General features: G+C 39.6%; 1 protein-coding gene across 1 annotated transcript in view; it reads left to right on the top strand.

The window, feature by feature from the left end:
* Nucleotides 1-1,789: 1,789 nt before the first annotated feature.
* Nucleotides 1,790-27,234, top strand: part of PNLIPRP3 (pancreatic lipase related protein 3) — an 82,616-nt gene continuing 57,171 nt past the window's right edge. The window contains exon 1 of the mRNA XM_064269901.1: nt 1,790-1,884. Coding sequence (XP_064125971.1) covers nt 1,790-1,884 — 95 coding nt within the window. The remainder of the gene's footprint in view (nt 1,885-27,234) is intronic.

Genomic DNA, 27,234 nt, shown 5'->3' with positions numbered 1-27,234 from the left:
GCTTTCTTCATGTGTGATGTCCTTGATGTCATTCCACAACTCATCTGGTCTTCGGTCATTAGTGTTGAATGTGTCAAATCTGTTCTTGAGATGGTCTCTAAATTCTGGTGGGATATACTCAGGGTTGTACTTTGGCTCTCTTGGATGTGTTCTAGTTTTCTTAATCTTCAACTTGAACTTGCATGTGAGCAGTTGATGGCCTGTTCCACAGCCGGCCCCTGGCCTTGTTCTGACTGATGATACTGAGCTTTTCCAGCGTCTCTTCCACAGATGTAGTTGATTTGATTTGATTCCTGTGGATTCCATTTGGTGAGGCCCATGTGTATAGTTGCCGTTTATGTTGTTGAAAAAAGTATTTGCAACGAAGAAGTTGTTGGCATTGCAAATAACTTTCCTTAAATGAAAGTAATAGCCCAAACTACATCCCCAAAGCTATAGAGTTGAAAACAGAATTTCAGAAAGGTTTTCTGATTTTTAACTTTATGAAAATAACTTTGTATTACTTAAGTTTGCCTTTGCAGTTTGATATTGATAATATGAATGAATAGTTATTAAACTGCAAACTAATAAGTGACTAAAAACAAGATGCAATATTGTTGGAAGCCCAGAATTGAACACATATCTCTGGATAATATCCATCATGTAAAGAGAGTCTATCCATGTTAAGTAACACCGATGTTTCTAAACTCTGTTTTTGGATATGAAACTGAGTAAAACAAATTATTTCTCCCAGTTGGCAGATTTGTGGTTTAGTTTCATTTGACCAGACAATGATGTCTTATACTAGGTTATAATAACAAATCAAAGGAATGACCAATTATGATAGAAAACTCCAATAGGGAAATATTCCTAATTTTCCGATTTTTAAAAAAATTTCTAATACTGTATTTTTACACAAATAATGTGTGCCTTCTATGTTTGTTTGCCAACCATGCCCTCTCACTCATGGTATTTTCATAAGTGCCTCTATGCCAAATTTTTTTTACATGTTGCTGTAAAAAAAAAAAGTGTGCTTATGAAAATACTTCACAGGGGAGCGGGGAAGCAGGGGAAGGCCCCTTTGGCAAACACACGTACAAGGCGCACATTATTTCTGAAAGAATACATCATCTCTAATACCATACATACTTGTTTGTACTTTTTTACATGCTTAGATCGTTCCTCAGGAAATATAAATTAAGCTGGTTGTTTTTCTGGTACTTGATTTCCTTTGCATCTAGTTGGCTTCATTTATTTACGTGATTGGCTGGCCCTGTTGTTATCGGAGTAAGTGGCCTCTGCCTTGACCTAATCCTCTAGATGATGCTCTGCCATCCACTGATGAAAAACAACATTCAAGATAAGAACCTATATAGTGTCTGTGTCTGTAATCAGAGAGTCCAAAGGGTAAGAACTTGTCAGTGTGTCTCCAGCACTATCTAGGGGAAAATGTACACAGACCAATGGCCTCCAGTACAAATTGTCTTGGCAGATCTATCCTTACTGTGGAGATAGATGCATTAGTCTCTCCTAGACGGATAATGGTGGCCATAAATATCATTCAAATAGTCTCCTCGATCAGATGCTGTGCTCACCAAGCTGCAAGAACATGATTGATCTGGCTTGAGAAGGAGACCATAATTAACAGGCTCCAGAGCATCTTGTCTCCTCAGATGGGAAGTTTTTCTCTATATGTTGTTTGCTTCCTACTTTACGTAGCAGCCTCTTGTTAGTTTGGGTGCCTAAATCAGCCACAGGAACCTTATCACCCTTGGACATTCTGAAAGTTAAAGTTTCCTGATCTGTAACAATGGACCAGCTCCTGGCTGCCTCTGATCCAGCCAATGCCTTGTCCCAGGTGGCTCTACTGAGCACCCATCTGACATTCCACGAGGACCACGTCAGGTTTGTTTACCCATCCATTTTACAATTATTTCTTTACGTATTTATAACTCTGTGTTCAACTGAACTTACATATGAGTGTCTGGGAATACTTTGAGAGGCTTCCTTACCACAAGAATTTAGAAATGAAATTACTCTTTGAAATCCTACATAAATGGATGAGCTTAAGCACTGGTGGAGACTGGTGGAGAAATTTTGGGACTATTCCAAGTGCTGATCAAAGTTGCTAGTGTGTAGTTCCAGGAAAGAATATTTCTACTAATGCTTTTTTTTTCTTCTTTTCATTTCAGTCCGACCCAGCAGCTTTACATTGTGAAAAATTGACCCAGTAGGCTAGCTAGATACGAGGTTACTGCTATAAGAAGTCACATCAAGGTAGAGAGGGCCATCTGCAGAGCTCCCCACCAGGGCCCAATTGACTGTGGTTAATGGCCCCGGTAGGCTTTTCTACAATAAATTAATTAATATGGGTTTACATCCTTCTCAGAGGTGAATTGGCATTCTCTGACATGCACCTATTAATACATGTTATGAGACAAAGTATTTTAATTATATATCATGCCACATAAGACTTTATAACTTATACCAAGTCTGTCAGTATTGAAGTCAATAAAAGTTGAGTGACTGTGAAATAAGGTTCTGAACAATTAATCTTAAAGCTGAAATAGTAAGAAGAGTGAATGGAAATTAAAGATGTATGTAAGCTTATTTATTAGCCCCACCCTTTTTGATTTGTATTATATAAAATAATTAAATTTTTCTTTTAAAAAAAAATCCGTCATGATTATATTGAAAAAAAAGTTCATATCTGTCTTTTAGAAATCATTTTAAATATGCTCTGTTGGGTTTTTTTGATTCAATTCTTTCACGTGTTTTCAGTAAAATTAAGAATGATTGTTCTAAGAACTAATGTTGCATCGTGATAATATATAATAGAGACATTTCTGAAGGAGAAAACATCTGAGACATGAATGGAACAGGAAAGCATACAAGCCTGGATTTTTAAAATCCTCACTGTAGTGATAGTCTTAATAAAACCACAAAGCATTTGTTGGAAGAGATCTTGAAGGTCAGGTTCTTTTTAACATTTTACCGGATGTATGACTCTCCCTTACGTCACCCCAAATAGTCATGCAGCCTCTCCTTGAACATTGCAATGACATTGGATTTGTTACCTTGCTACTCAGTTCATAAATTTTGCCTTCTATCTAGTTTTAGAGTTCTTTATGTATGTGCTGTAAGACTTCTACTAGGTCGTAATCTCCTCGAGGGCAAAATCAATATTTAAATCCCCGTCTTCCCCAAAATAACATTCTCAAATATATTACTGAAGTAATCAATTAATGAGTTCCAATTTGGGGGCACTGGACTTACTAGATTTCTCCTTACTTTGAGCCTTTTACCTTATGCGAACTGGTCTTTCCTTTCCTAGGAGTCCCCCAGCCTTAGGGTGCCTCTTCTTCCACTAAGGTGGAGCTTAAAGGTATTTAGCGTCTTGTTATCGCTTTCATTATTCCTTTCCACGTAGGAAAAAAAAAAAGCTGATCTCAGTTTCTGTCGTTTTAAAATAAATGGGTGGTAGTCCATTTCCCCATCATGCCACTGCAAGGTCTCAGATTTGATTGGCTGTAAATCAATCCTTTGACACATCAAGACACATCAATTCTTTGGTTATTTTAGTTGAAGTTCAAGTCACTCTCCATTCCTAAAATTGCCCAATGATTTCCTGCTCTAAGAGAGGAGCCCTTCCTGGGTGGTGCCAAGAGCCACCAGCTATGATAAACACTGAGTCAGCCTAGGTGGCAAGAAATAATTGCATTTTAGGATGATTTTGTGGTTATAGAGCCAGCAACATTCTCAGAGAGGAAGCCAAATTGGTCAAGTTCCCTCCCCTCCCTCCCTGCTGCTCAAGAAGAACCAAACCCAAAACCCATTGCCATCAAGTCAATTCCAACTCATAGTGACCCTACAGGACAGAATAGAACTGCCTCATAGGGTTTTCTAGACTGTAATCTTTACAGGAGCAGATTGCTGGGTCTTTTCCTCCTAAGGAGCCAATGGTGGGTTCAAACTACTTACCTTTCTGTTAGCAGCCAAGCAGTTAACCACTGTGCCTCCAGGGCTCCTCCCAGAAGAAGAGCTTACTCAAATGCCTATGCATGTGATCATTAAAATTCAAAGCATGTACTGTTTTAGAACCACAAAGGACATATCAGAAAGTTCAACTTCTCATTTTACAGTCAAGAAAGCTAAGACTTAGGGGGTATTGTCCTAGGTCATAGCTAATTAGTAGCAACTCTATGGGACAGAGTAGAACTGCTTCATAAGTTTTCCTAGGCTGAAATCTTTACGGGAGTAGGTAGCCAGGTCTCTCCTCCCACAGAGTGGCTGGTGGGTTAACAGCAAAGCACTTAACCATTGCACCACCAAGGCTTCTGCTAGTGGCAGTATCAAAAGTAAAGCCCAAGACCCTTTATTTCTAGAATAGTGTCCTTCTCACACTGCTCTCTTCAGATATCAAATTGAGTTGTCTTTTCCGTATCATGTCCTGCCATATAAAATGTAAATATAAAATCTGCCAGAGTGCTTTGATTAAAATGTGTTTTGTGATTTATCATGCTAAAGAGTTTAAGGAGTCCTTGGGTGGCACAAATTATTATCATGCTTAGCTGCTAACCAAAAGGTTAAAGTTTCGAGTCCACCCTGAGGCACGTTGGAGAAAGTCCTGGTGATTTACTTCCAAAAAATCAGCCATCGAAAATCCTATGGAGCACAGTTCTGCTCTGACACACATGGGGTCACTGTGGGTCGAACTCAACTCGACAGCAACTGGTATTCATAAAGAGCTTAAAAATAAGTATGAAGTAAGTGTCAACTAGTAGCATGTCAGAGCCATGGTGGCACAGTGGTTAAACATAAAGCTGCTAACCAAATGGTCAGCAGTTCGAATCCACCAGGCACTCCTTGGAAGCCAGATAGGGCAGTTCTACTCTGTCCTATAGGGTTGCTATGAGTTAGATTCAACTTGATGGCAATGGGTTTGTTTTTGTGGGTTCTGAGTAGCATGTCATTTTGTCTATAGCAGCCTATGTGTTGTTGGCTCTCGTGTGAAAAGAGAAAATTCAGTTGGTCTCAGATTACCTCTAAGTCATCTTTTTCTCAGAAAATTTAAATTCACTAAGATGGAAACTAGTCATATTTTTTAAATATAGATGCGCAAATAAGTAACTAGTTAAGGAAATAACCCAGTGTCCTTTATAGAGGTCTAGCAGTCACCAAAGTTGAATTCCTGGCATTATTTATTATGGGAATATATATATGTCATATTAGGGCTGTTGTTGTTAGTTTCTATCAAGTTGATCCCAACTCATGGCAACCCAATATACAATACAATGAGACATTGCCCAATTTGAGTCCATTGTGCCCACTGTGTATTTGGAGTGCCTTCCAACCTACGGGGCTTATCTTTCAGCACTATATTTGAGAATATTCTGTTATGATCCATAGTGTTTTCATTGGCTCATTTTGGAAGTAGGTCACCAGGCCTTTTTTTCCTAGTCTATTTTTGTCTGAAAGCTCTGCTGAAACCAGTTTATCATGAGTGACTGGTATTTGAAATACCAGTGGCATAACTTCTAGTATCACAGCAACATACAAGCCAACACAGTGCAACAAGCTGACAGACAAAACAAACTGACAGGGTAGTGGTACACATATACCTTTTTTAGTATATATTGTTAGTTGCTGTGGAGTTGATTCCAATTCATAGTGACCCCATGTGAGAACAGTAGAGCTGCTCCATAGAGTTTTCAAAGTTGTGACCTTTTGGAAGCAAATCTTCAGGCCTGTCTCCTGAGGTGCTACTGGGTGGATTTGAACTGGCAGCTTTGCATCTAGGAGTCAAGTGCTTAACCATTTGTACCACTCAGGAATTTGTTTTTAGTATGTAGAGGAGAATGATATATAATAGTGATCCTTGGATTTCAGAGAAAAGGAACCTGGCCTGAAATTGATTTTTTTTTTTTAATCTTTGAGCCTGGATGTACTAGAACACATGAAGAATGAAATGAATAAATGTGTGGGGTTGTTTTCTTCCCCATGATTTGCCAAAGATTCTAATTTTAGGAGTTTTAATCCACAAAAAAAATTTCAGATTTTTTATATGCTTAATCAACTCAAGATAAATTAATTTAATATTTATTTAGGTCTCTTCATTCTTTTATTTAAACTTTTTTAGTTTTTTTCACTCATTCCTTCATGTGTTGGAGTATTTGTTCAAGAAGTACTGAGTGCCTGCCATGTAGCAGGCCTCTTATCTGGCACTGGAAAACAAGAACATGACTATGAGGCACTGATTTCCTTAATATTGAAGAGGCGGTCAGGTGGCACAGTCCAACATGCAACTAATAATAATGCAGAATTAGGGTTTTCTCCAAGGTGTAGGGGGAGCCTGGAGTAAGAAGTGAAAATTTCCAATGTAGGGGCTGGAGATGATTTCACAGAGTAGGTAATATTTGAGCTGGATCTGGATGGAGGATTAGGATTTTACCTGGTGGAGGAGAGGGAGGGAAATCGTGGTGAGACTAGCAAGAAGGAGGAACAGAGGCATAGGCACAGCTAGCTTGTTTGCAGTGCCCTGTGTGGTTCAGCTTGACGGGCACTTTGAGAGGGCTGGGGAAGAAAAGCACAGGGAAAGGAGGACTGGGGTCAGTTTGAGGAAGGCCATGCATGACATCTTTATGAGTTTGAATTTTATCTCAGAGACAAAATAGTAGAATGAAATGATCAGACCTGTGTTTTAGAAAGAAAACCTGTATTCATCAGGTATTATAACAAGCATACACATATATACTCCTGGACTTCAAGCTTACTATTTAGTAATGGAGATGAAAAAGTATTTTTAAAAAAGTAAGTAATAAAAAATGTGGTGGGTATTCAGAAACTGGAGAAATCTTGTATGACTGAGAGGAATCAGAAAAAAAAAAAAAAATCCAGGAAAGAGATTGTTACATTAAACTGGGCCTTAAATTATGAGAAGGACTCAGACGTACACAGAACTGTGGAGAAGGACCTCCACAGGAGAAGGAACAGCTTAAACAAAAGCTCAGAAGGTAGAAGAGGAGTGATGGGTGTGTGAAGGGGAATGGGATTATGACTCAGAAGGTAGACCTAGGAGAGGACATGAAGGTCTTTGCCTTAAGTTGAAATAGTTTGAGCTTCACTCAATAGAGTTGTTTGAGGAGAACATGATTAGAGGTGATTTAAGATGTATGTAATGTCTAGGATGCATGATTGGGGATACAGAAACCTGGGACAGCAGCAATATTTCAGGTAAGAGAAAAGATCTTGAGAAGGAATTTTGACAGGAGGAAATGAATAAGGGAGACACCCTAAAGGGAGAACCAACATGACTTATTGAATGTGGGAGGCAGTGACCTTGGGAGCGTCAGAGGTGATGGGGACATTTCCAGCTCAGGTGACTCAAACAATAACAACTGCAATAATACGAATGAGGAAGGCACGAAGAAGACCCTTTGGAGAGAAAAGAAGTGCTTAGGCTTCAAATATGATGACTTTATAATCTGGATGAAACACCCACATTTTATTATTTGCAAGTAAAAACATCCACAGTGGTAATGCTGGGCTGGAAGCTTTGAAAAGAAGATGAAGGGAAGTTTCTGACATATAGACAAAAGGTGAAATCAAAAGGGGGCATGGTATTGCCAAGTGTGAAAATATCTAGGAATCCATGGAGCATAGAGAAAGGAGAAGAATCTTGGGGAGTAACTGTATGCGAAGAATAAGAAAAGAAAAAGAAAGACTCACCAGCATTGGAGCCAGAGAAGTAATAGAAATAGGTGAGAAACAGGTTATTTCCACAAGAGAAAAGACCTGGCAATCTGTCCCCATAAAGATTACAGCCTAGGAAATCCTATGGGGTAGTTCTACACTGTCCAGTAGGGTTGACTTGATGGCATAAAACAAGAAGAAGATAAGGATGTGTTTCAAGAACCAGGAACCAGGAAAAGTAAATGTAGCAGAGCTGTGGGAGGATCAAAAATTTGAAAAGTCTTTTGCAAGACATTGAAGTGATTGCAGTTCATACTAGGTTCAAATCCTAGCCAGCTGTCATAATTATCTTGGAGATAATTTATGTAACCTCTTAGAACTTCACCTTCCTCACTGAATAAAAATTGGAGTAAGTATCAATTTTGTAGGGCAGTTGTGAGAACAAAATGAGGTAATGTATGTGTAACATCTAGCATGGTTACTGATAGGTAAACATGCCTAATAAATGTTATCTTCTTTCTTTACTTCCTTTATTTCATTGCTGACCTACAGTTCAATCACACCTATATAATGTGTCATATAACAGGTGCTGACTTAGGTCATACCTAAAAGATCACCAGCTAATTAACAGGGCCACTCCTTTGTTTCTGTCATTTCATCTTTCAATTGCCAAAACTGATTAAGTAATAATGATATCAGTCTCATTAGTTTGCCTGCACTCGTTTTATTTTTAATGTTAATATTGTTGCCTTTTCTCCCTAATCTAAATGTCATGGATTGCAAATGTCCCCCCAAAAATGTGTGTATTAACTTCGTTAGGCCGTGATTCCTAGTATTCTGTGTTTGTCCTCCATTTTGTGGTTGTAATTTTATGTTAAAGAGGATTAGGGTGGGATTGTAACACCCCTCTACCAGGTCGCATCCCAGATCCAATGTAAAGGGAGTTTCCCTGGGGTGTAACCTGCACCACCTTTTATCTTTCAAGAGATAAAAGGAAAGGGAAGCTATCAGAGAGTTGGGGACCCCATGCCCAAGAAAGCAGTGCTGGGAGCAGAGTGTGTCCTTTGGACCCAGGGTCCCTACATGAAGAAGCTCCTAGTCTGGGGGAACATTGATGAGAAGGCTGACAGAGAGAGGAAGCCTTCCCCTAGAGCTGACACCCTGAATTTGGACTTTTAGCCTACTTTACTCTGAGAAAATAAACTTCTCTTTGTTAAAGCCATCCACTTGTTGTATTTCTGTTATAGCACCACTAGATAGCTAAGACAAACAGGTACTGACTTAGGTAATACCTAAAGATCTCCATTTAACTGGGCCACTCCTTTGTTTCTGTCATTTCATCTTTGGATTACCAAAACTGAATAAGTAATAATTATATCAGTCTCATTGGCTTCCCTGCACTCATTTTATTTTGAATGTTAGTGTGTTTTCCTTTCCTCCCTAATCTAGCTATTCATAGTATTCATGGCACTACTTAAGATGAGAAGAAACAGCTGCAAACATCCATTAATAATTGGAACATTGGAATGTATGAAGTATGAATCAAGGAAAATTGGAAGTTGTCAAAAATGAAATGGATTGCAAAAAGATCTATATCCTAGGCATTAGTGATCTGAAATGGACTAGTATTGGCCATTTTGAATCAGATAATCATATGGTCTACTATGATGGGAATGACAAATTGAAGAGGAATGGTGTCACATTCATCATCAAAAAGAACATTTCAAGATCTATCCTGAAGTACAATGGTGTCAGTGATATTCATACGCCTACAAGGAAAACCAGTTAAAACGACTATTATTCTAATTTATCCACCAACCACAAATGCCAAAGATGAAGAAACTGAAAATTTTTACCGACGTCTGCAGTCTGAAATTGATCAAATATGAAATGAAGATGGATTGATAATTACTGGTGTTTGGAATGGGAAAATTGGAAACAAATAAGAAGTATCAGTAGTTGGAAAATATGGCCTTGGTGACAGAAAAGACTCTGGAGATCTCATGATAGAATTTTGTAAGACCAATGACTTATTCATTACAAATATCTTTTTTCAACAACATAAATGGCGACTATATACATGAACCTCCCTGGATAAATATGAAGGAATCAAATTGACTACATCTGTGGAAAGAGATGATAGAGAAGCTCTATATAATCAGTCAGAACAAGGCCAGAGGCCGACTGCAGAAAAGACCATCAATTGTTCACATGCAAGTTAAAGTTGAAGCTGAAAATTAAGTCCATTGGAGCCAAAGTATGACCTTGAATATAACCCGCCTGAATTTAGAGACCATCTCAAGAATAGATTTGATGTATTGAAAACTAATGACCAAAAACCAGACAAGTTGTGGGATGACATCATACTTGAAGAAAGCAAAAGGTCATTAAAAAAGATAGCAAAGAAAGAAAAGACCAAAAAGGATGTCAGAAGAGACTCTGAAACTTGCTCTTGAATGTAGAGTAGCTAAAAGAAATGGAAGAAATGATGAAGTGAAAGAGCAGATTGCAAAAAGCAGTTGGATTCCTATACACCAATAAAGAGAACTATGAAAAGGAAATCAGGAAAGCAACATAATAGCCCCTAAAAAAACAAAATACTTAGGAATAAACCTAACCAGGGATATAAAAGACCTATATAAAGGGAAATACAAAACACTACTGCAAGATACCATAAAAGACCTATATAAATGGAAAAACATACCATGCTCATCAATGGGTAGACTCAACGTTGTGAAAATGTCAATCCTACCCAAAGTAACCTACAAATACAATGCAATCTCTATCCAAATACCAACAGAATTCTTTGATGAGTTAGAAGAATTATATAGAAAGGAAAGAGGCCCTAGATAAATAAAGAATTTTTGAAGAAGAGCAAAGTAGGAGGCCTTGCACTACCTGACCTCAAAACCTCCTATACAGCTACAGTAGTCAAAACAGCCTGGTACTGGTACAGTGACAGACTCATTGACCAATAGAATAGAATTGAGAACTCAGATGTAAATTTATCCACCTACAGCCACCTATGGAAACCCTGGTGCTGTAGTGGTTAAGAGCTACCTCTGCTAACCAAAAGGTTGGCAGTTTGAATCCACCAGGCACTCCTTGGAAACTCTATAGAGCAGTTCTACTCTGTCGTATAGGGTCGCTATGAGCTGGAACTGACTCAGTGGCTTTGGGTTTGGGTTTGGGTTTGGTTTATGGCCACCTGATCTTTGACAAAGGCCCAAAGTCCATTAAATGGGGAAAAGACCGTCTTTAACAAATAGTACTGGCAAAACTGAATGTCCTTCTGTAAAAAATGAAACAAGACCCATACCTCACACCACACACAAAAGCTAATTCAAAATGGATCAAATATAAAAACAAGAACTACAAAGACCATGGAAGAAAAAAAAGAGGGGCTAGGGACCCTAATATACAACACAAATACAATACAAACCATACCTAACAATACACAAACACCAGAAGATAAACTAGATAATTGGAATCTTCTAAAAATTAAACATTTATGCTCATCAAAGAGCTTCACCAAAAGAGTGAAAAGAGAACCTACAGACTGGGAAAAAAAAATTTTGGCTATGACATAGTCGACAAAGGTCTAATCTCTAAAATCTATGAGAAAATCCAACACCTCTGCAACAAAAATGTAAATAATCTGGAAGGTTGAGCCAACATGGCTCTACAGACAGAAGCACCATGCTGTCCCTCTGTAGCAAAGACCCAAAAAACTAAATAAAACAGATACAAACGTTAATTCTGGAACTCTAAGCATCAAATGAAGGGATAAAGCACTAGGTCCAGCCCTGAGTGGAAGAAGAAAATGACAGAGAACAGAGAATGAGGAGAGCTACAGAGTAGAGGTCTCCTACCAGCTAACATGGTGGCTTTGCAATCTTGGAACACAGCCAACAGTGACCCTGGATAGGGAGTATGGGAAGGCAACTTCTCAGAGCTCCCAACAGGAGTACAGAGCACCCAGTAACCAGAGATACACACTTTCCAACCCCTCATCCTTCTGCCCTGTACACTGCCTCCACTGCTTTCCAATGGGCCACTGTTGCTCGGCTGGGGAGACACCAGTATGCTGCCATCCTGGGCTCTGCCCCACCCCTACCGGCCAGCTCTCTCAATGCCATATATGTTTTTGTTTGTTTGTTTCTGTTTCCATTTCTTCCTTTTACTTCTCCCTTCCAACTAGCCCCTTGCATTGCATATGCCCCTTACTGATGGGCTGTGCTGAACTGCCCAGCAAGAGAGACACAAGCTCGCCACCACCTTGGTTCTGCTCTTCCCCCAACGACCGGTTCCCTCAGTGCCATATTCTTTTTGTTTTGTTTTCTCTCTCTTTCTCTTCCTTCCTTTTGTTTCTCCCACCCACCTAACCACATATGTCACCGCCACCCCTTCTCGATGGGCTGTGCTGCACTACTCAGCTAGAGAGCCAGTGCACACAGCCTCTCCAGGTCTGCTCCCACCCTCTTCCACTGCACTGACATTTTTTTATTTTTTGCTTTTGTTTCTCTGTTTTCTTTTTTTCTTTCTCCCTCCCACCTAGCTCCACTCATCACATCCTCTCCCTTCCCTCTTGCCACTCTGCACTGCCTGCTGAGTGCCGTATCCCCAAACAGCACAGGTGCAGATCTCCAGACCCCCGGACTCTGCCCTGCGCTGCCCCCCAGATGTGCTCCACCAAGTGCTACACTCCCGAGCAGGACCACAACAGACTCCCAGACCTCTGGACCCTGCCCCGTGCTGCCCCAGCCCCACCCCACCAAGTGCTATGCCCGTGACAGAACTGGCACAGATCTCTGGATGCCTGGACTCTGCCTTGTGTCATTCCCTGGCCTTGCCCCACCAAGCACCATGCCCCCATGTGAGACCAAGGTGAACCTCTGGACCTCCAACCCCACCCCACTGTGCCAACCCAGACCTGTCCTGCTGGCCCTGGTTCATGCTGCAGACAAAGGACCCATCCCCACCCCTCCTCCCCCCACTGTACTTGCCCTGCTGCACAGTAGCTGAGCGACAGGCCCTACCCACCTGGGCAAGGTCATAACTATTGTGCCCACAGACAAGCAAGCAACAAAACACACCCAACCCACCCACCCAGACATAATCAAATAAAACAAAAAAAAGAGGATGAAACAAATCTACAATCAATAAACAAAAAGAAAATAATTCCTGAATGTCTCAGAGACAGAAGACAACATCAAAACATAAAAAACAGGACAGAATGGCTCCAGTAAGTGGCCAAAATAAGACACCAAATGACCTTCTGGTAGAATAAAAAGCATTGAAGCTACATGATAGGGAATTCAAAAGCCTAATATCCAGGGGCCTCCAAGAGATTAGGAAAGAGAGCAAAGAAAACACAGACAAAACTAAGGAAAAAATAGACGAAGTCACGGAAAACACAGACAAAGCAATGGAAGAATTCAGGAAAGTAATACAAGAACAAAATGTCAAAATAAACAATTAGAAATCATACGAAAACAGCAATTAGAAATATTAAAAATCAACAAAATTTCAGAAATGGACAACTCCATAGAAGGTTTTAGGTGCAAATTAAAACAATGGAAGACAGGATCAGCAAAATTGAAGATAAATCCATTGGTACCACTTTGTTTGAGGAAAAATCAGAGAAAAGAATGAAGTAAATCTAAGAACTATGTGGGATACAATCAAAGGCAAGGATTTTGCATGTGATTGGAGTTCAAGAACAGGGGGAGAAAATGGAAAACATAGAAAGGATCACTGAAGATTTGCTGACAGAAAACTTTCCTAACATCATGAAAGACGAAAAGCTGTCCATCCCAGAATCTCAATGAAACTCACATAGGATAGATCCCAAAAGAAAGCCACCAAGACATATCTTAATCATGCTCTCCAAAACCAAAGACAAAGGAAGAATCTTGAGAGCAGCTCGAGAAAAATGAAAAGTCACAAACAAAGAAGAAGCAGTAAGATTAAACTCCAAATCATTGGCAGAAACCATGAAGGAACGAAGGCAACAGTATGACATATTGAAACCTCAAAAGAAAGAAATGGCCAAGAAAGAATAATATATCCTGCAAAACTCTCATTCAAATATGATGGTGAAATTAGGACATTTCCAGATAAACAGAAATTAAGGGAATATGTAAAAACCAAAGCAAACTTACAAGAATTATTAAAGGGTAAAAAAAATTTTTTTTTTCTTTTTGTCCTTCATTTAGAGAACCGACAACAATCTGAATCTAGGACACAGGACAGCATCAGCCAGATACTATCCTAGGTAATGAACTCTCAAGGATAAAACAAAGCTAAAAGATTTACAACAGGGAACCAGAAAGGTCAATCTGTAATTGTCAAAACAATAAAAGGGGGAATGAACAGTATTGGTACAGAATTTTCAAAGGGAGAGGAAGTTAAGGAGATATCAAGTAATAAAAGACTGGTTCAAACTTAGGAAGATAGGGGTAAATTTCAAGGTATCCACAAAAAGTTAAACCTACTCATCAAAATAAAGAAGAAAAACATAAAGCCTCAGTAAACACAAATTCTACAGAAATGAAAAGAAATTCCACAAACAAAAGGAACTTAGCACAGGAGAGTAAGAGGAACAAGGAAAAATCAACACCACACACACACACACACAAAAAGACGAAGAAAGCACTGCAAAATGACAGTAATAAACTCACACTTATTGATAGTCACATTGAATGTAAATGGCTTAAATGCACCCATAAAAAGACAGAGAGTGACAGAATGGATTAAAAAAAAAAAAGATCCATCAATATGCTGTCTACAAGAGACACACCTTAGAAACAAAGACATAAATTAAAAATCAAAGGATGGGAAAAAATACATCAAGCAAACAGCAACCAAAAAAGCAGGAGTGGTAATACTAATCTCAGATAAAATAGACTTTAAGGCAAAGATAAGGGATGGCATTATAAAATAACTAAAAGGACAATCCACCATAATGACATAACCATAATAAATATCTTTGCACCCAACGACAGGGTTCCAAAATACATAAAACAAACTCTAACAGCACTGAAAAGAGAAATTGACAGTTCCACCATAATAGTAGGAGACTTCAACACACCACTCTCGGTAGAGGACAGAACATCTAGAAAGAAACTCAACAAAGATACAAAAGATCTAAAGGGCACGATCAACCAATTTGACCTCATAGATATGTATAGAACATTTCACCCAACAGCAGCAAAGTATAAATTCTTTTCCAACACATATAGAACATTCTCCAGAATAGACCATATCTTAGGCCACAAAGCAATCTTCAACAAAACCCAAAACGTTGAGATAACACACAGCATCTTCTCTGATCACAATGCCATAAAAGTAGAAATTAATAATAGGAAGAGCAAGAAAAAAATTGAAAACATAGAAACTGAATAAAACCTTGGTTAAAAACCACTGGGTAATAGAAGAATTCAAAGATGGAATAAAAAAATTCCTAGGGTCAAATAAGAATTGGGACACAGCTAAGCAGTGCTTGAGGTCAATTTATAGCAATAGATGCACACATCAAAAAATAAAAATGTTAGCATTATAACTCAAACAAATAGAGAACAGCAAAAGAAGTCCACAGCCACCAGAAGAAAGGAAATAATAAAGACCAGAGCAGAAATAAATGAAAGAGAAAATAGAAAAACAATAGAATCAACAAAACCAAAAGTTGGTTCTTTGAAAGGATCAACAAAATCGACAAACCATTGGCCAAATTGTCAAAACAAGAGAAGGAAATAACCCAAATAAAAATTAAACCTGGGACATTACAACAGACCCGACTGAAATAAAAAAGATCATAACAGATTACTATGAAAAACTGTACTCCATCAAATATGAAAACTTAGAGGAAATGCATAAATTTCAAGAAACACACTACCTACCTAAACTAACACAAACTGAGGTTGAAAATCTGAACAGACCCTAACAAGAGAAGAGATTGAAAATGTAATGAAAAAAAAAAAAAAAAAACTCCCAACAAAAAAAAAGTCCTGGCCCAGATGGCATAACTGGAGAATTCTACCAAACATTCAGAGAAGAGGTCACACCACTGCTACTCAAACTGTTTCAGAACACAAAAAAGGAAGGGATACTTCTGAGTCATTTCTATGAAGCCAGTATAACCCTGATACCAAAACCAAAGACACCACAAAAAAGAAAATTACAGACCAATATCTCTCATGAATAAAAATGCAAAAATTCTCAGCAAAATTCTAGCCAATAAAATTCAGCATCACATAAAAATACACCCTGACCAAGTGGGGTTCTTGCCAGGTGTCATGGATTGAACTGTGACCCCAAAAAATATCTGTCCACTTGGCTAGGCCATGATTCCCAGTATTGTGAGATTGTCCACCATTTTGTTATCTGATTTGGTTTTCCTATGTGTTGTAAATCCTACCTGTATGACGCTAATGAGGCAGAATTACAGGCAGTTATATTAAAGAGGCAGGACTCAATCTACAAGATTAGGTTGAGTCTTAAGCCAATCTCTTTTGAGATATAAAAGAGAGAAGTGAGCAGTGAGACATGGAGACTGCATATCACCAAGAAAAAAGAGTCAGAAGAATAGCACATCCTTTGGACCCAGAATCCCTATGCTGAGAAGTTCCTCGACTGGAGAAGATTGATGACAAGGACCTTTCTCCAGAGCGGACACAGAGAGAACGCGTTCCCCTGAAGCTGGCACCCCGAATTCACACTTCTATCCTACTAGACTGTGAGAGAATAAATTTCTCTTTGTTAAAACAATCCGCTTGTGGTATTTCTGTTATAGCTGTAATAGATAACTAAGACACCAGGTATGCAAGGATGTTCAACATTAGGAAATCAAGCAATGTAATCCACCACATAAATAAAACAGAAGAAAAGAATTGCATGATCATCTCAATCGACACAAAAAGGCATTTGAGAAAGTCAAACACCCACTCCTAATAAAAGAAAAAAAAATTTTTTTTTTACCCAGTAATTTAGGAATAGAAGGGAAATTCCTCAACACAATAAAAGGCATCTATACAAAACCAACAGCTGACATCATTCTCAATGGAAAGAGGCTGAAAACATTCCCACTGTAAACAGGGATGTCATGGATTGAATTGTGTCTTCCCAAAGTATCTGTCAACTTAGCTGGGCCATGAGTCCCAGTATTGTGTGATTGACCACCATTTTATGTGATTTCCCTATGTGTTGTAAATCCTGCCACTACAATGAAATGCGATGGATTAGTGGCAGTTATATGGATGAGATATACAAGATCAGATAGTGTCTTAAAGCAATTCTTTTTAAAGCAATCTCTGAGATGTAAAAGAGAGAAGCAAGCAGAGAGATAGGGAGACCTCATACCACCAAGAAAGCAGTGACAGAAGCAGAGCGCACGCTTTGGACCCAAGATTTCTGTGCTGAGATGCTCTCAGACCAAGGGAAGATTGATGACAAGGACCTTCCTCCAGAATACAGAAAGAGAAAGCCTTCCTCTTGGAGCTAGTGCCCTGAATTGGGACTTGTAGCCTACTAGACTGTGAGATAATAAGTTTCTCTTTGTTAAAACCATCCATTTGTGGTATTTCTGTTACAGCAGCACTAGATGACTAAGACAGGGGACAAGACAAGGATAGCCTTCATCATCTCTCTTATTTAACATCGTGCTGGAAGTCCTAGCTAGAGCAATAAGACAAGAAAAAGAAATAAAGTGCACCCAAAATGGAAAAGAATTAAAACTATCCCTATTTGTGGATGATATGATACTATACATAAAACCAGAAAAACCACACCCATTGTTGTTGAGTTGATTTTGACTCATAGTGACCCTATAGGACAGTGTAGAACTGCCCCATAGGGTTTCCAAGGAGCACCTGGTGGATTCAAACTGTCAAATTTTTGGTTGTCAGCTGTAGTTCTTAACCACTACACCACCAGGGTTTCCAACACGATACATACAGAATCCTAAAGACTCCAAAAGAAAACTAATGGAACTAACAGAAAGATTCACCAGAGTAGCAGTTTATAAGATAAATATACAAAAATCAGTTGGATTCCTATACACCAATAAAGAGAACCAGGAAAAGAAAATCAGGAAAACAATACTGTCTTAGTCATCTAGTGTGCTATAACAGAAATACCACAAGTGGATGGCTTTAACAAAGAGAAATTTATTTTCTCACAGTCCTGCAGGCTGGAAGTCCAAATTCAGGGTGTCAGCTCCAGGGGAAGTCTTTCTCTCTCTGTTGGCTCTGGAGGAAGGTCCTTCTCGTTAATCTTTCCCTGGACTAGGAGCTTCTCCAAGCAGGAACCCCAGATCCAAAGGACATGCCCTGCTCCCGGTACTTCTTTCTTGGTGGTACGAGATCCTCACTCTCTGCTTGCTTCCCTTTCCTTTTATCTTTTGTAGGATAAAAGGTAGTACAGGCCACACTCCAGGGAAACTCCCTTTACATTGGATCAGGGATGTGACCTTAGTAAGGGTGTTACAGTCCCACCCTAATGCTCTTTAACATAAAATTACAATCACAAAATGGAAGACAACAACATAATATTGAGAATCGTGGTCTAACCAAGTTGACACATATTTTTAGGGGACACAATTCAATCCATGACATTCCACTCTTTGACCTCCCCAAAATTCATGTCCTTGCTACACATAAGACATATTCATCCCATCACGTCATAGCTAAAGTCTTAAAGCAACTCCAAGTCTAAAATTCAAAAATTCCTATTCATCTGTGAAATCTAGAATACAAGTTATCTGCTTGCAAAGTACAATGGCAGAACAGGCATAAGCCAGACATTTCTATTACAAGTGGGAGAAACTGGAAGGAAAGACAGGATAACAGGCACCAAGCAAGTTAGCAGAATGCATTACATTAGCCCCCAAGGCTTGAAAATAATTCTCTGCTCTCTAAGACCATTTACACAATGGCCCTGCCTCCAGACTCTAGGTATTGACCATACTCTCTGGATTCTGAGTTGTTATCCCTTGGCCCTGGGCTTCAACTCCGCCTTCCAGGCCCACTGGGACAGCAACTCTGCTCACTTGGTGTCATGGATTGAATTATATCCCCCCAAAAATGTGTCTATCAATTTGGCTGGGCCATGATTCCAAGTATTGTGTGATTTTCCCGTATGTAGTAAATCCTGCCTCCATGATGTTAATGAGGGAGGATGGGTGGCAGTTGTGTTAGTGAGGCAGGACTCAACCTACAAGTTTGGATTGTGTCTTGAGGCAATCTCTTGAGATATAAAAGAAAGAAGCGAGCAGAGAGACTGGGGACCTCATTCCACCAAGAAAGCATCACGAGGAGCAGAGCACAACCTTTGGACCTGGGGTCCCTGCGCCTGAGAAGCTTCTCAATCAGGGGAATATTGGTGACAAGGAATCTTCCTCTGGAGCCAACAGAGGGAGAAAGCCTTCCGCTGGAGCTGACACCCTGAATTTGGACTTGTAACCTACTAGAATGTGAGAGAATAAATTTCTCTTTGTTAAATCCATCCACTTGTGGTATTTCTGTTACAGCAGCATTAGATGACTAAGACACTTGGCTTTAGGCGCACCATTCTCCTAGTCTATCTGAGTGACAGACCCACCCTTAGAAACACCAGAGGCCATGACACCACCTTTTGAAACCTCAGAGGTCATGGCCATAACTTTTGAGACTGAGGCAGATTGGGTTCCTGTGTTCCTTGTCTTTTCAGCTTCTGCTTTCTGGTTTCTTGGCGTCTCGGCCCTCCAGCCTCTTGCCTGCATCTGCCCTGCTGGGGCAAGTGTTGCAAAGCTCCGTAGCTCCACTGATAAGTGCCTGGAGGCACCCCGTTCCACCAGGAAGCCTTCTGTGCACAGGCATTCAGCTCTCTTGCTCTGTGGCTTGGCTCCAGCACTGTCTGGTGCCAGTCTCCCTGTTCTACAGCTGCTGATTTGCTGCTGAAGCCAGTCCTCTGCTGCTGTTTCTCACCATCTGTGCCTTCCTCAGTGTTAACAGTTCTCCTCATTTCCTTCTGAGTCTTCTATCCATTCACAGTTTCAAAACCCCTTCCTCATATTAAGGTATCTGTTTGAGAAGCACCCCACTCTCTTGGTACCAAATTCTGTTTTAGTCATCTAGTGCTACTATAACAGAAATAGCACAAGTGGATGGCTTTACCAAAGAGAAATTTATTTTCTCATAGCCTAATAGGCTAGAAGTCCAAATTCAGGGTGTCAGTTCCAGGAGAAGGCTTTCTCTCTCTGTCAGCCCTGGAGGAAGGTCCTTCCCATCAATCTTCCCCTGGACTAGGAGTTTCTCTGAGCAGGAATCCCAGGTTCAAAGGACAGTCTTTGCTCCTGGTACATCTTTCTTGGTGGTATGAGGTCCCTACTCTCTGCTTGCTTTCCTTTTCTTTTATCTCTTGTAAGGTAAAAGGTGGTACAGGCCACAGTCCAAGGAAAGTCAAAACAGCCTGGTACTGGTACAACAACAGACACATTGGCCAATGAAACAGAATTGAGAACCCAGATGCAAATTCATCCAGGTAAGTTCAGCTGATCTTTGACAAAGGACCAAAGTCCATTAAGTGGGGGGAAAGACAGCCTTTTAAACAAATGGTGCTGGCAAAACTGGATATCCATCTGTAAAAAAATGAAACAGGACCCATATCTCACACCATACATAAAAACTAATTCCAAATGGATCAGAGACCTAAATATAAAACCAAAAAAAGTAAAGATCATGGAAGAAAAAATAGAGTCAACACTGTTGTTGTTGTTATTAGGTGCCATTGAGTCAATTCTGGCATAAATAGAATACAAACCATAACTAACAATACACAAGCACCAGAAGATAAGCTAGATAACTGGTATCTTCCAATAATTAAACACTTACGTACATCAAAAGACATCACCAAGAGTAAAAAGAGAGCCTACAAGCTGTGAAAAAAAACTGGGCTATGAATATCTTACAAAGTTCTAATCCCTAAAATCTATACAAAGATTCAGCACCTCTACAAAAAAAGACAAATAATCCAATTAAAAAATGGGTGTCACTTTGGTGAGTGGTGTCTCGGGTCTTAAATGCTAGCAAGCTGCCATCTAAGATGCATCAGTAGATCTCAACCAACCTGGAGCAAAGGAGAATGAAGAACACCAAAGACATATGGTAAAGATGAGTCCAAGAGACAGAAAGGGTCACATAAACCAGAGACTACATCAGCCTGAGACTGGAAGAACTAGATGGTATAGGCTACCACCGATGACTGCCCTGACAGGGAACACAACAGAGAATCCCTGATGGAGCAGGAGAACAGTGGGTTGCAGACCTCAAATTCTCTTAAAAAGACCAGACTTAATGGTCTGACTGAGACTAGAGGGAACCCGGAGGTCATGGTCCCCAGACCCTTTGTTAGCCCAAGACTGGAACCATTCCTGAAGCCAATTCTTCAGACAGGGATTGGACTGGATAATAAGAAAACAATACTGCTGAGGAGTGAGCTTCTTGGCTCAAGAAGACACATAAGACTACGTGGGCAACTCTTGTCTGGAGGTGAGATGAGAAGGCAGAGGGGGATAAGAGCTGGTTGAATGGACATGGGGAATACAGGGTGGAGGGGAGGAGTGTGCTGTCTCACTAGGGGGGAGAGCAGCTAGGAGTACATACCAATGTGTGTATAAGTTTTTGTATGAGAAACTGACTTGATTTGTAAACTTTCATTTAAAGCACAATAAATAAATTTTTAAAACATGAGTGAAGGATATGAGCAGACACTTCATCAAAGAAGACATTCAGGTGGCTAACAGACAAATGAGGATATGCTAGCGATCACTAGCCATTGGAATAATGCAAATCAAAACTACAATGAGATACCATCTCACCCAGACATTACTGGCACTAATCTAGAAAACACAAAATAACAAATGTTGAAGAGACTATGGGGAGATTGGAACTCTTATTCACTGCTGGTGGGAATGCAAAATGGTACAACTATTTTGGAAAACAATATGGTGTTTCCTTAAAAAGCTAGAAATAGAAATACCATATGATCCAGCAATCATACTCCTAGGAATATATCCTAGAGAAATAAGAGCCATCACACGAATAGACATATGTACAACCGTGTTCATTGCAACACTATTCACAATAGCAAAAAGATAGAAACAACTTAAGTGTCCATCAACAGATGAATGGATAAACAAACTATGATACATTCACACAGTGGAATACTACAAAACAATAAAAACAATGATGAATCTGTGAAACATCTCACAACATGGATGAATCTGCAGGGCATTATGCTGAGTGAAATAGCCAATCACAAAAGGACAAATACTGTATGAGACCACTATTAATAAAACTCTAGAAAAGGTTTAAACACAGAAAGAAACAATCTTTGATGGTTACAAGGGAAGGGAGGGGTGGGAAGAGAAAAACACTAACTAGATAGTAGTTGATAAGGGGCAACTTTGGTGAAGGGTAAGACAGCACACAATACTAAAGGGAAGTCAGCGCAACTTAACCAAGGCAAAGGCATAGAAGCTTCATAGACGCATCCAACCTCTCTGAGGAACTGTGTTACTGGGCTGAGTGCTGGGACCATGGTCTCAGGGGACATCTAGCTCAATTGGCATGTTGTTGTTGTTGTTAGGTGCCATTTAGTTGCTTCCAACTTATAGCGACCCTCCTAGGACAGTGCCCTGTTCCATTCCTGTGTTGAAACATTTCAACTGGTATTCTTTCATTCCTGAAGCCTTGTTTTTTGCCAATGCCTTTGGTGCAGCTTGGACTTCTTCTTTCAGTACCGTCAGTTCTTAATCATATGCTACCTCCTGAAAAGCTTGAATGTCAACCAATTTTTTTTTGTTACAGTAACTCTGTGTATTCCTTCCATCTTCGTTTGATGCTTCCTGCATTGTTTAATATTTTCCCCCATGGAATCCTTCAATATTGTAGCTCAAGGCTTGAATTTTCTCTTCAATTCTTTCAGCATGAGAAATGCCAAGTGTGTTCTTCTCTTTTGGTTTTCTAACTCAAGGTCTTTGCACATGTCATTATAATACTTCATTTTGTCTTTTTGAGCTGCCCTTTGAAATCTTCTGTTCAGCTCTTTTACTTCGTCATTTCTTCCTTCTGCTTTAGTTACTCTGCATTCAAGAGCAAGTTTCAGAGTATCTTGTGACATCCATTTTAGTCTTTTCTTTCTTTCCTTTCTTTTAATGACCTCTTGCTTTCTTCATGTATGGTGTCCTTGATGTCATTCCACAACTCATCTTGTCTTCAGACATTAGTGTTTAATGCATCAAATCTATTCTTGAGATGGTTTCTAAATTCAGGTGGAATATGCTCAAGGTCATACTTTGGCTCTGGTGGACTTGTTCTAATTGTCTCCAATTTCAACTTGAAATACTGATGGCATAGCTTCCAGCATCACAGCAACGTTCATGCCACCACAGTATGACAAACTGGCAGATGTGCGGGGTCAGTTGGCATAACATAGTTTATAAAAGAAATGTTCTACATCTGATTGTGGTAGGTAGCGTCTGCGGTCTTAAAAGCCTGTGAATGGTCATCTAAGATATATGTACTGGTTCCATTCCATTTGGAGCAAAACAAAATGAAGAAACCCAAAGACATAAGGGAAAGATTAGTCCAAAGGACTAATGGACCACAACTACCACAGCCTGCACCAGACTGAGCCCAGAACAAATAGGTGGTGCCTGGCTACCACCACCAAATGCTCTCACAGGGATCACAATAGAGGGTCTCAGACAGAGAGGGAGAAGAATGTAGAAAAAAATTCAAACTCGCAAAAAAAAAAAAAAAAAAAAAAGACCAGACTTACTGGCCTGGCAGACTGGAGAAACCTCCAGAGTATGGCCCCCAGAGACCCTTTTAACCCAGAACTGAAATCACTCCAGAGGCTCACCCTTCAGCCAAAGATTAGACAGGTCTATAAAACACATGTGAGGAATGTGCTGCACAGTCCAACCATGTATACAAGGCTAAATGGAAACACCAGCCCAAAAGCAAAGACAAGAAGGCAGGAAGGGACAGGAAAACTGGAGGAATAGAAATGAAGAACCTGGGGTAGAGAAGGGGAGAGTGCTGACACCTCATGTGGTTAGCAACCAATGTCACAAAATAATTTGTGTTTTAATTGTTTAATGAGAAACTAATTTGCTCTGTCATCTTTCACCTAAAGCACAATTAAAAAAAAAAAAAAAGAGCTTAACAGAAGATTTCACAGGGCGGCCCGAGAAGACAAAGTAAAGTATTATAATGAAATGTGCAAAGATATACCAAACACAAACCAAATCCACTGCCATTGAGTCGATTCCGACTCATAGCGACCCTGTAGAACAGAGTAGAACTGCCCGATAGAGTTTCCAAGGAGTGCCTGGTGGGTTCGAACTACAGACCTGTTGGTTAGCAGCTGTAGCACTTAACTACTATGCCATAAAGTTGGAAAAACAAAAAGCAAGAAGGTTGACAATTCTCAAGCTGAAAGAACTGAAGAAAAAATTCAAGCCTCAAGTTGCAGTATTGAAAGATTCTATGGGCAGAGTATTGAATGATGCAGGAAATATCAAAGGAAAATGGAAGGACTACACAGAGTCACTGTACCAAAAAGAATTGGTCAATGTTCAGCCATTTCAGTAGGTAATATATGATAAATAACTGATGGTATTGAAGGAAGAAGTCCAAGCTGCACTGAAGGCACTGGCGAAAAACAAGGCTCCAGGATTGACATAATACCAGTTGAGATGTTTCAACAAACGGATGCAATGCTTGAAGCACTCACTTGTTTATGCCCAGAAATTTAGGAGACAGCTACCTGGCCAACTAACTGGAAGAGATCCATATTTGTGTTCATCCCAAAGAAAGGTGACCCAACTGAATGCAGAAATTGTAGAATGATATCATTAATATCACATGCAAGCAAAGTTTTGCTGAAGATAATTTAAAAACGATTACAACAGAACATTGACAGGGAAGTGCCAGAAATTCAAGCCAGATTAAGAGGACATGGAATAAGGGATATCAGATGGATCTTGGCTAAGGCAGAGAATACCACAAAGATATTTACCTGTGTTTTATTGACTATGTAAAGGCATTTAACTGTGTGGATCATAAAAAATTATGGATAACATTTTGAAGAACAGGAATTCAATAACACTTAATTGTGCTCATGCAGAACCTGTACATAGAGCAAGAGGCTGTCATTCAAACAGAACAAGGAGATACTGCATGGTTTAGTATCAGGAAAGGTGTGTGTCAGGGTTGTATCGTTTCACTGTATTTATTCAATCTGTATGCTGAGCAAATAATCCGAGAAACTGGACTGTATGAAGAAGAATGGGGCATCAGGATTGCAGGAAGACTGCATTTTGCACTTGACACAATCTTGCTTACTGAAAGTGAAGAGGACTTGAAGCACTCACTGATGAAAATCAAAATCCTTCAGTATGGATTACACCTCACCATAAAGAAAACAAAAATCCTCACAACTGGACCAATAAGCAACGTCATGATAAATGGGGAAAAGTTTGACGTTGTCAAGGATTTCATTTTACTTAGATCCACAATCAATGCCCATGGAAGCAGTAGTCAAGAAATCAAACAACATATTGTGTTGGGCAAATCTGGTGCCAAAGACCTCTTTAAAGTGTTAAAAAGCAAATATATCACCTTAAGGACTAAGATGCACGTGACCCAAGCCTTGGTGTTTTCAGTCACCTCATATGCGTTCAAAAGCTGGACAATGAATAAGGAAAATTGAAGAATTGGTTCCTTTGAATTATGGTGGTGAGGAAGAATATGGAATATACCATTGACTGCCAGAAAAACAAACAAATCTGTCTTGGAAGAAGTACAGCCAGAATGCTCCTTAGAAGGGAGGATGTTGAAACTTTACCTTATGCACTTTGGACGTGCTATATCAGGAAGGACTAGTCCCCAGAGACGAACATCATGCTTGGTAAAGTACAGGGCCAGCAAAAAAGAGGAAGACCCTCAACAAGATGGATTGACACAGTGGCTGCAACAATGAGCTCAAAGATAGCAACAATTGTGAGGATGCTGTGGGATTAGGCAGTGTTTTGTTATGTTGTACATGTGGTCACTATGAGTTGGAACTGACTTAAAGCCACCTTACAACAACAGATTTGCCTTTTCTCCTTTATCTAGCTGTTCATTTCTTTTCCACTTAACTAACATTTCTCTGTCCTCTTCCCCCCAACCCTGGGCTTGCTTCATAGATCATAGCTACTGGAGCTGAGAGGAGCATTAAAGACCAACCACAGTTAACCTAGTCCACTCATTTGGGAGTTGAAGAAACATGATACCTAAACATATTAAGTACCATGTCCAAGTTCACAGGGCCAGGACCAGAATATAGGCTCCTTCTACTATGATGAACATCCTCTGTGGTTAGTATCAAATAGGATAAGAACTTTCTTTCCCATAACACTCAGACTCTGTGCCTTCCTAGACTCTACCTAATATGCTTCTGTTGCTGCTTTGTGTTTCCATTTGCAAATATTATTTTTTATATTGTAAAGTAAGTATTGAGCTCTCTGTGGATTCAGACTTCTCCTAAATCTTTGCGGTGCCATTCCTTGGATGTAGCTCACATCCTCATGGTCCAAGATGAGTTCTAGAACTCTGGCTATTACAACCAGGTAATGGAAGGAAGGAAGAAGATGGGCTCTTCCCTTTTAAGAAGGCTTTTCAGAATTCTCATATACAATTTCCCCTATTACTATTAGCCAACTTTTAGTTCTATGACTACATGTAGCTGCGAGGGAGGCTAGAAATGAGTCTTTATATCTACAGATAATGTGTAAAATAAAATCCAGGGTTTATGTTACTAACAGAGATAGGGATAATTAATATTGGAAGGTTATTAGCATCCACTGCCACAGTACTTCATGGGACTACTGTGATGGTGAAAGGAGGTAATTCTCATAAAGCCTTTAGCATAGTGTTGACATGTAGAAAGAGCTCACTGCATGTTGGCTATTGCTGTTCTAATACTGTTTGCCTCACTGTATAGCACCACCTATGCGTCTTAATTCAGTGGTGTTCAGAGTGAGCACCTTCCGGAAGTTCTGCCAATGACTCCAAAATGTAAAGCAATGCACTGATGTTTAGTTATACATTCTCTCAGCGTAGTAAGAATAAAAGGAATGCAATCTACTCTGAGTGCCTTTAGTGTTGGGAACTCACCAACTGGCTTGAACACAAGGAGGACAGTTGCTTCAAGGATGCTGACTCATGCCAATTTTGCAATTAAAAGCTAGGCAGTGAGTTCATCAAAAGCACTAGAAGTTTTTGACCTGGTGATTCCACTTCTGGGAATCCATCAAAAGGAAATAACATTAAACATGGAAAACAGTTTTATGTACAAAGACATTCTCTGCTAGACTATTTATAATACTGAAAAAATTAGAAATATCCTAAGTATCTTACAATAAAGAAGTGGTTAGGTAAACAGCATTATAGTTACATTATAGAATATGACATATCCATTAAAATGTTACTTACAAAAAATGCGTGCTATAATGTTATGTGATAAAATACAACA

The sequence above is a fragment of the Loxodonta africana genome, chromosome 16, assembly GCF_030014295.1.
Source record: "Loxodonta africana isolate mLoxAfr1 chromosome 16, mLoxAfr1.hap2, whole genome shotgun sequence".
Taxonomy (NCBI): domain Eukaryota; kingdom Metazoa; phylum Chordata; class Mammalia; order Proboscidea; family Elephantidae; genus Loxodonta; species Loxodonta africana.
This window is presented reverse-complemented; position numbering and strand designations above follow the sequence as displayed.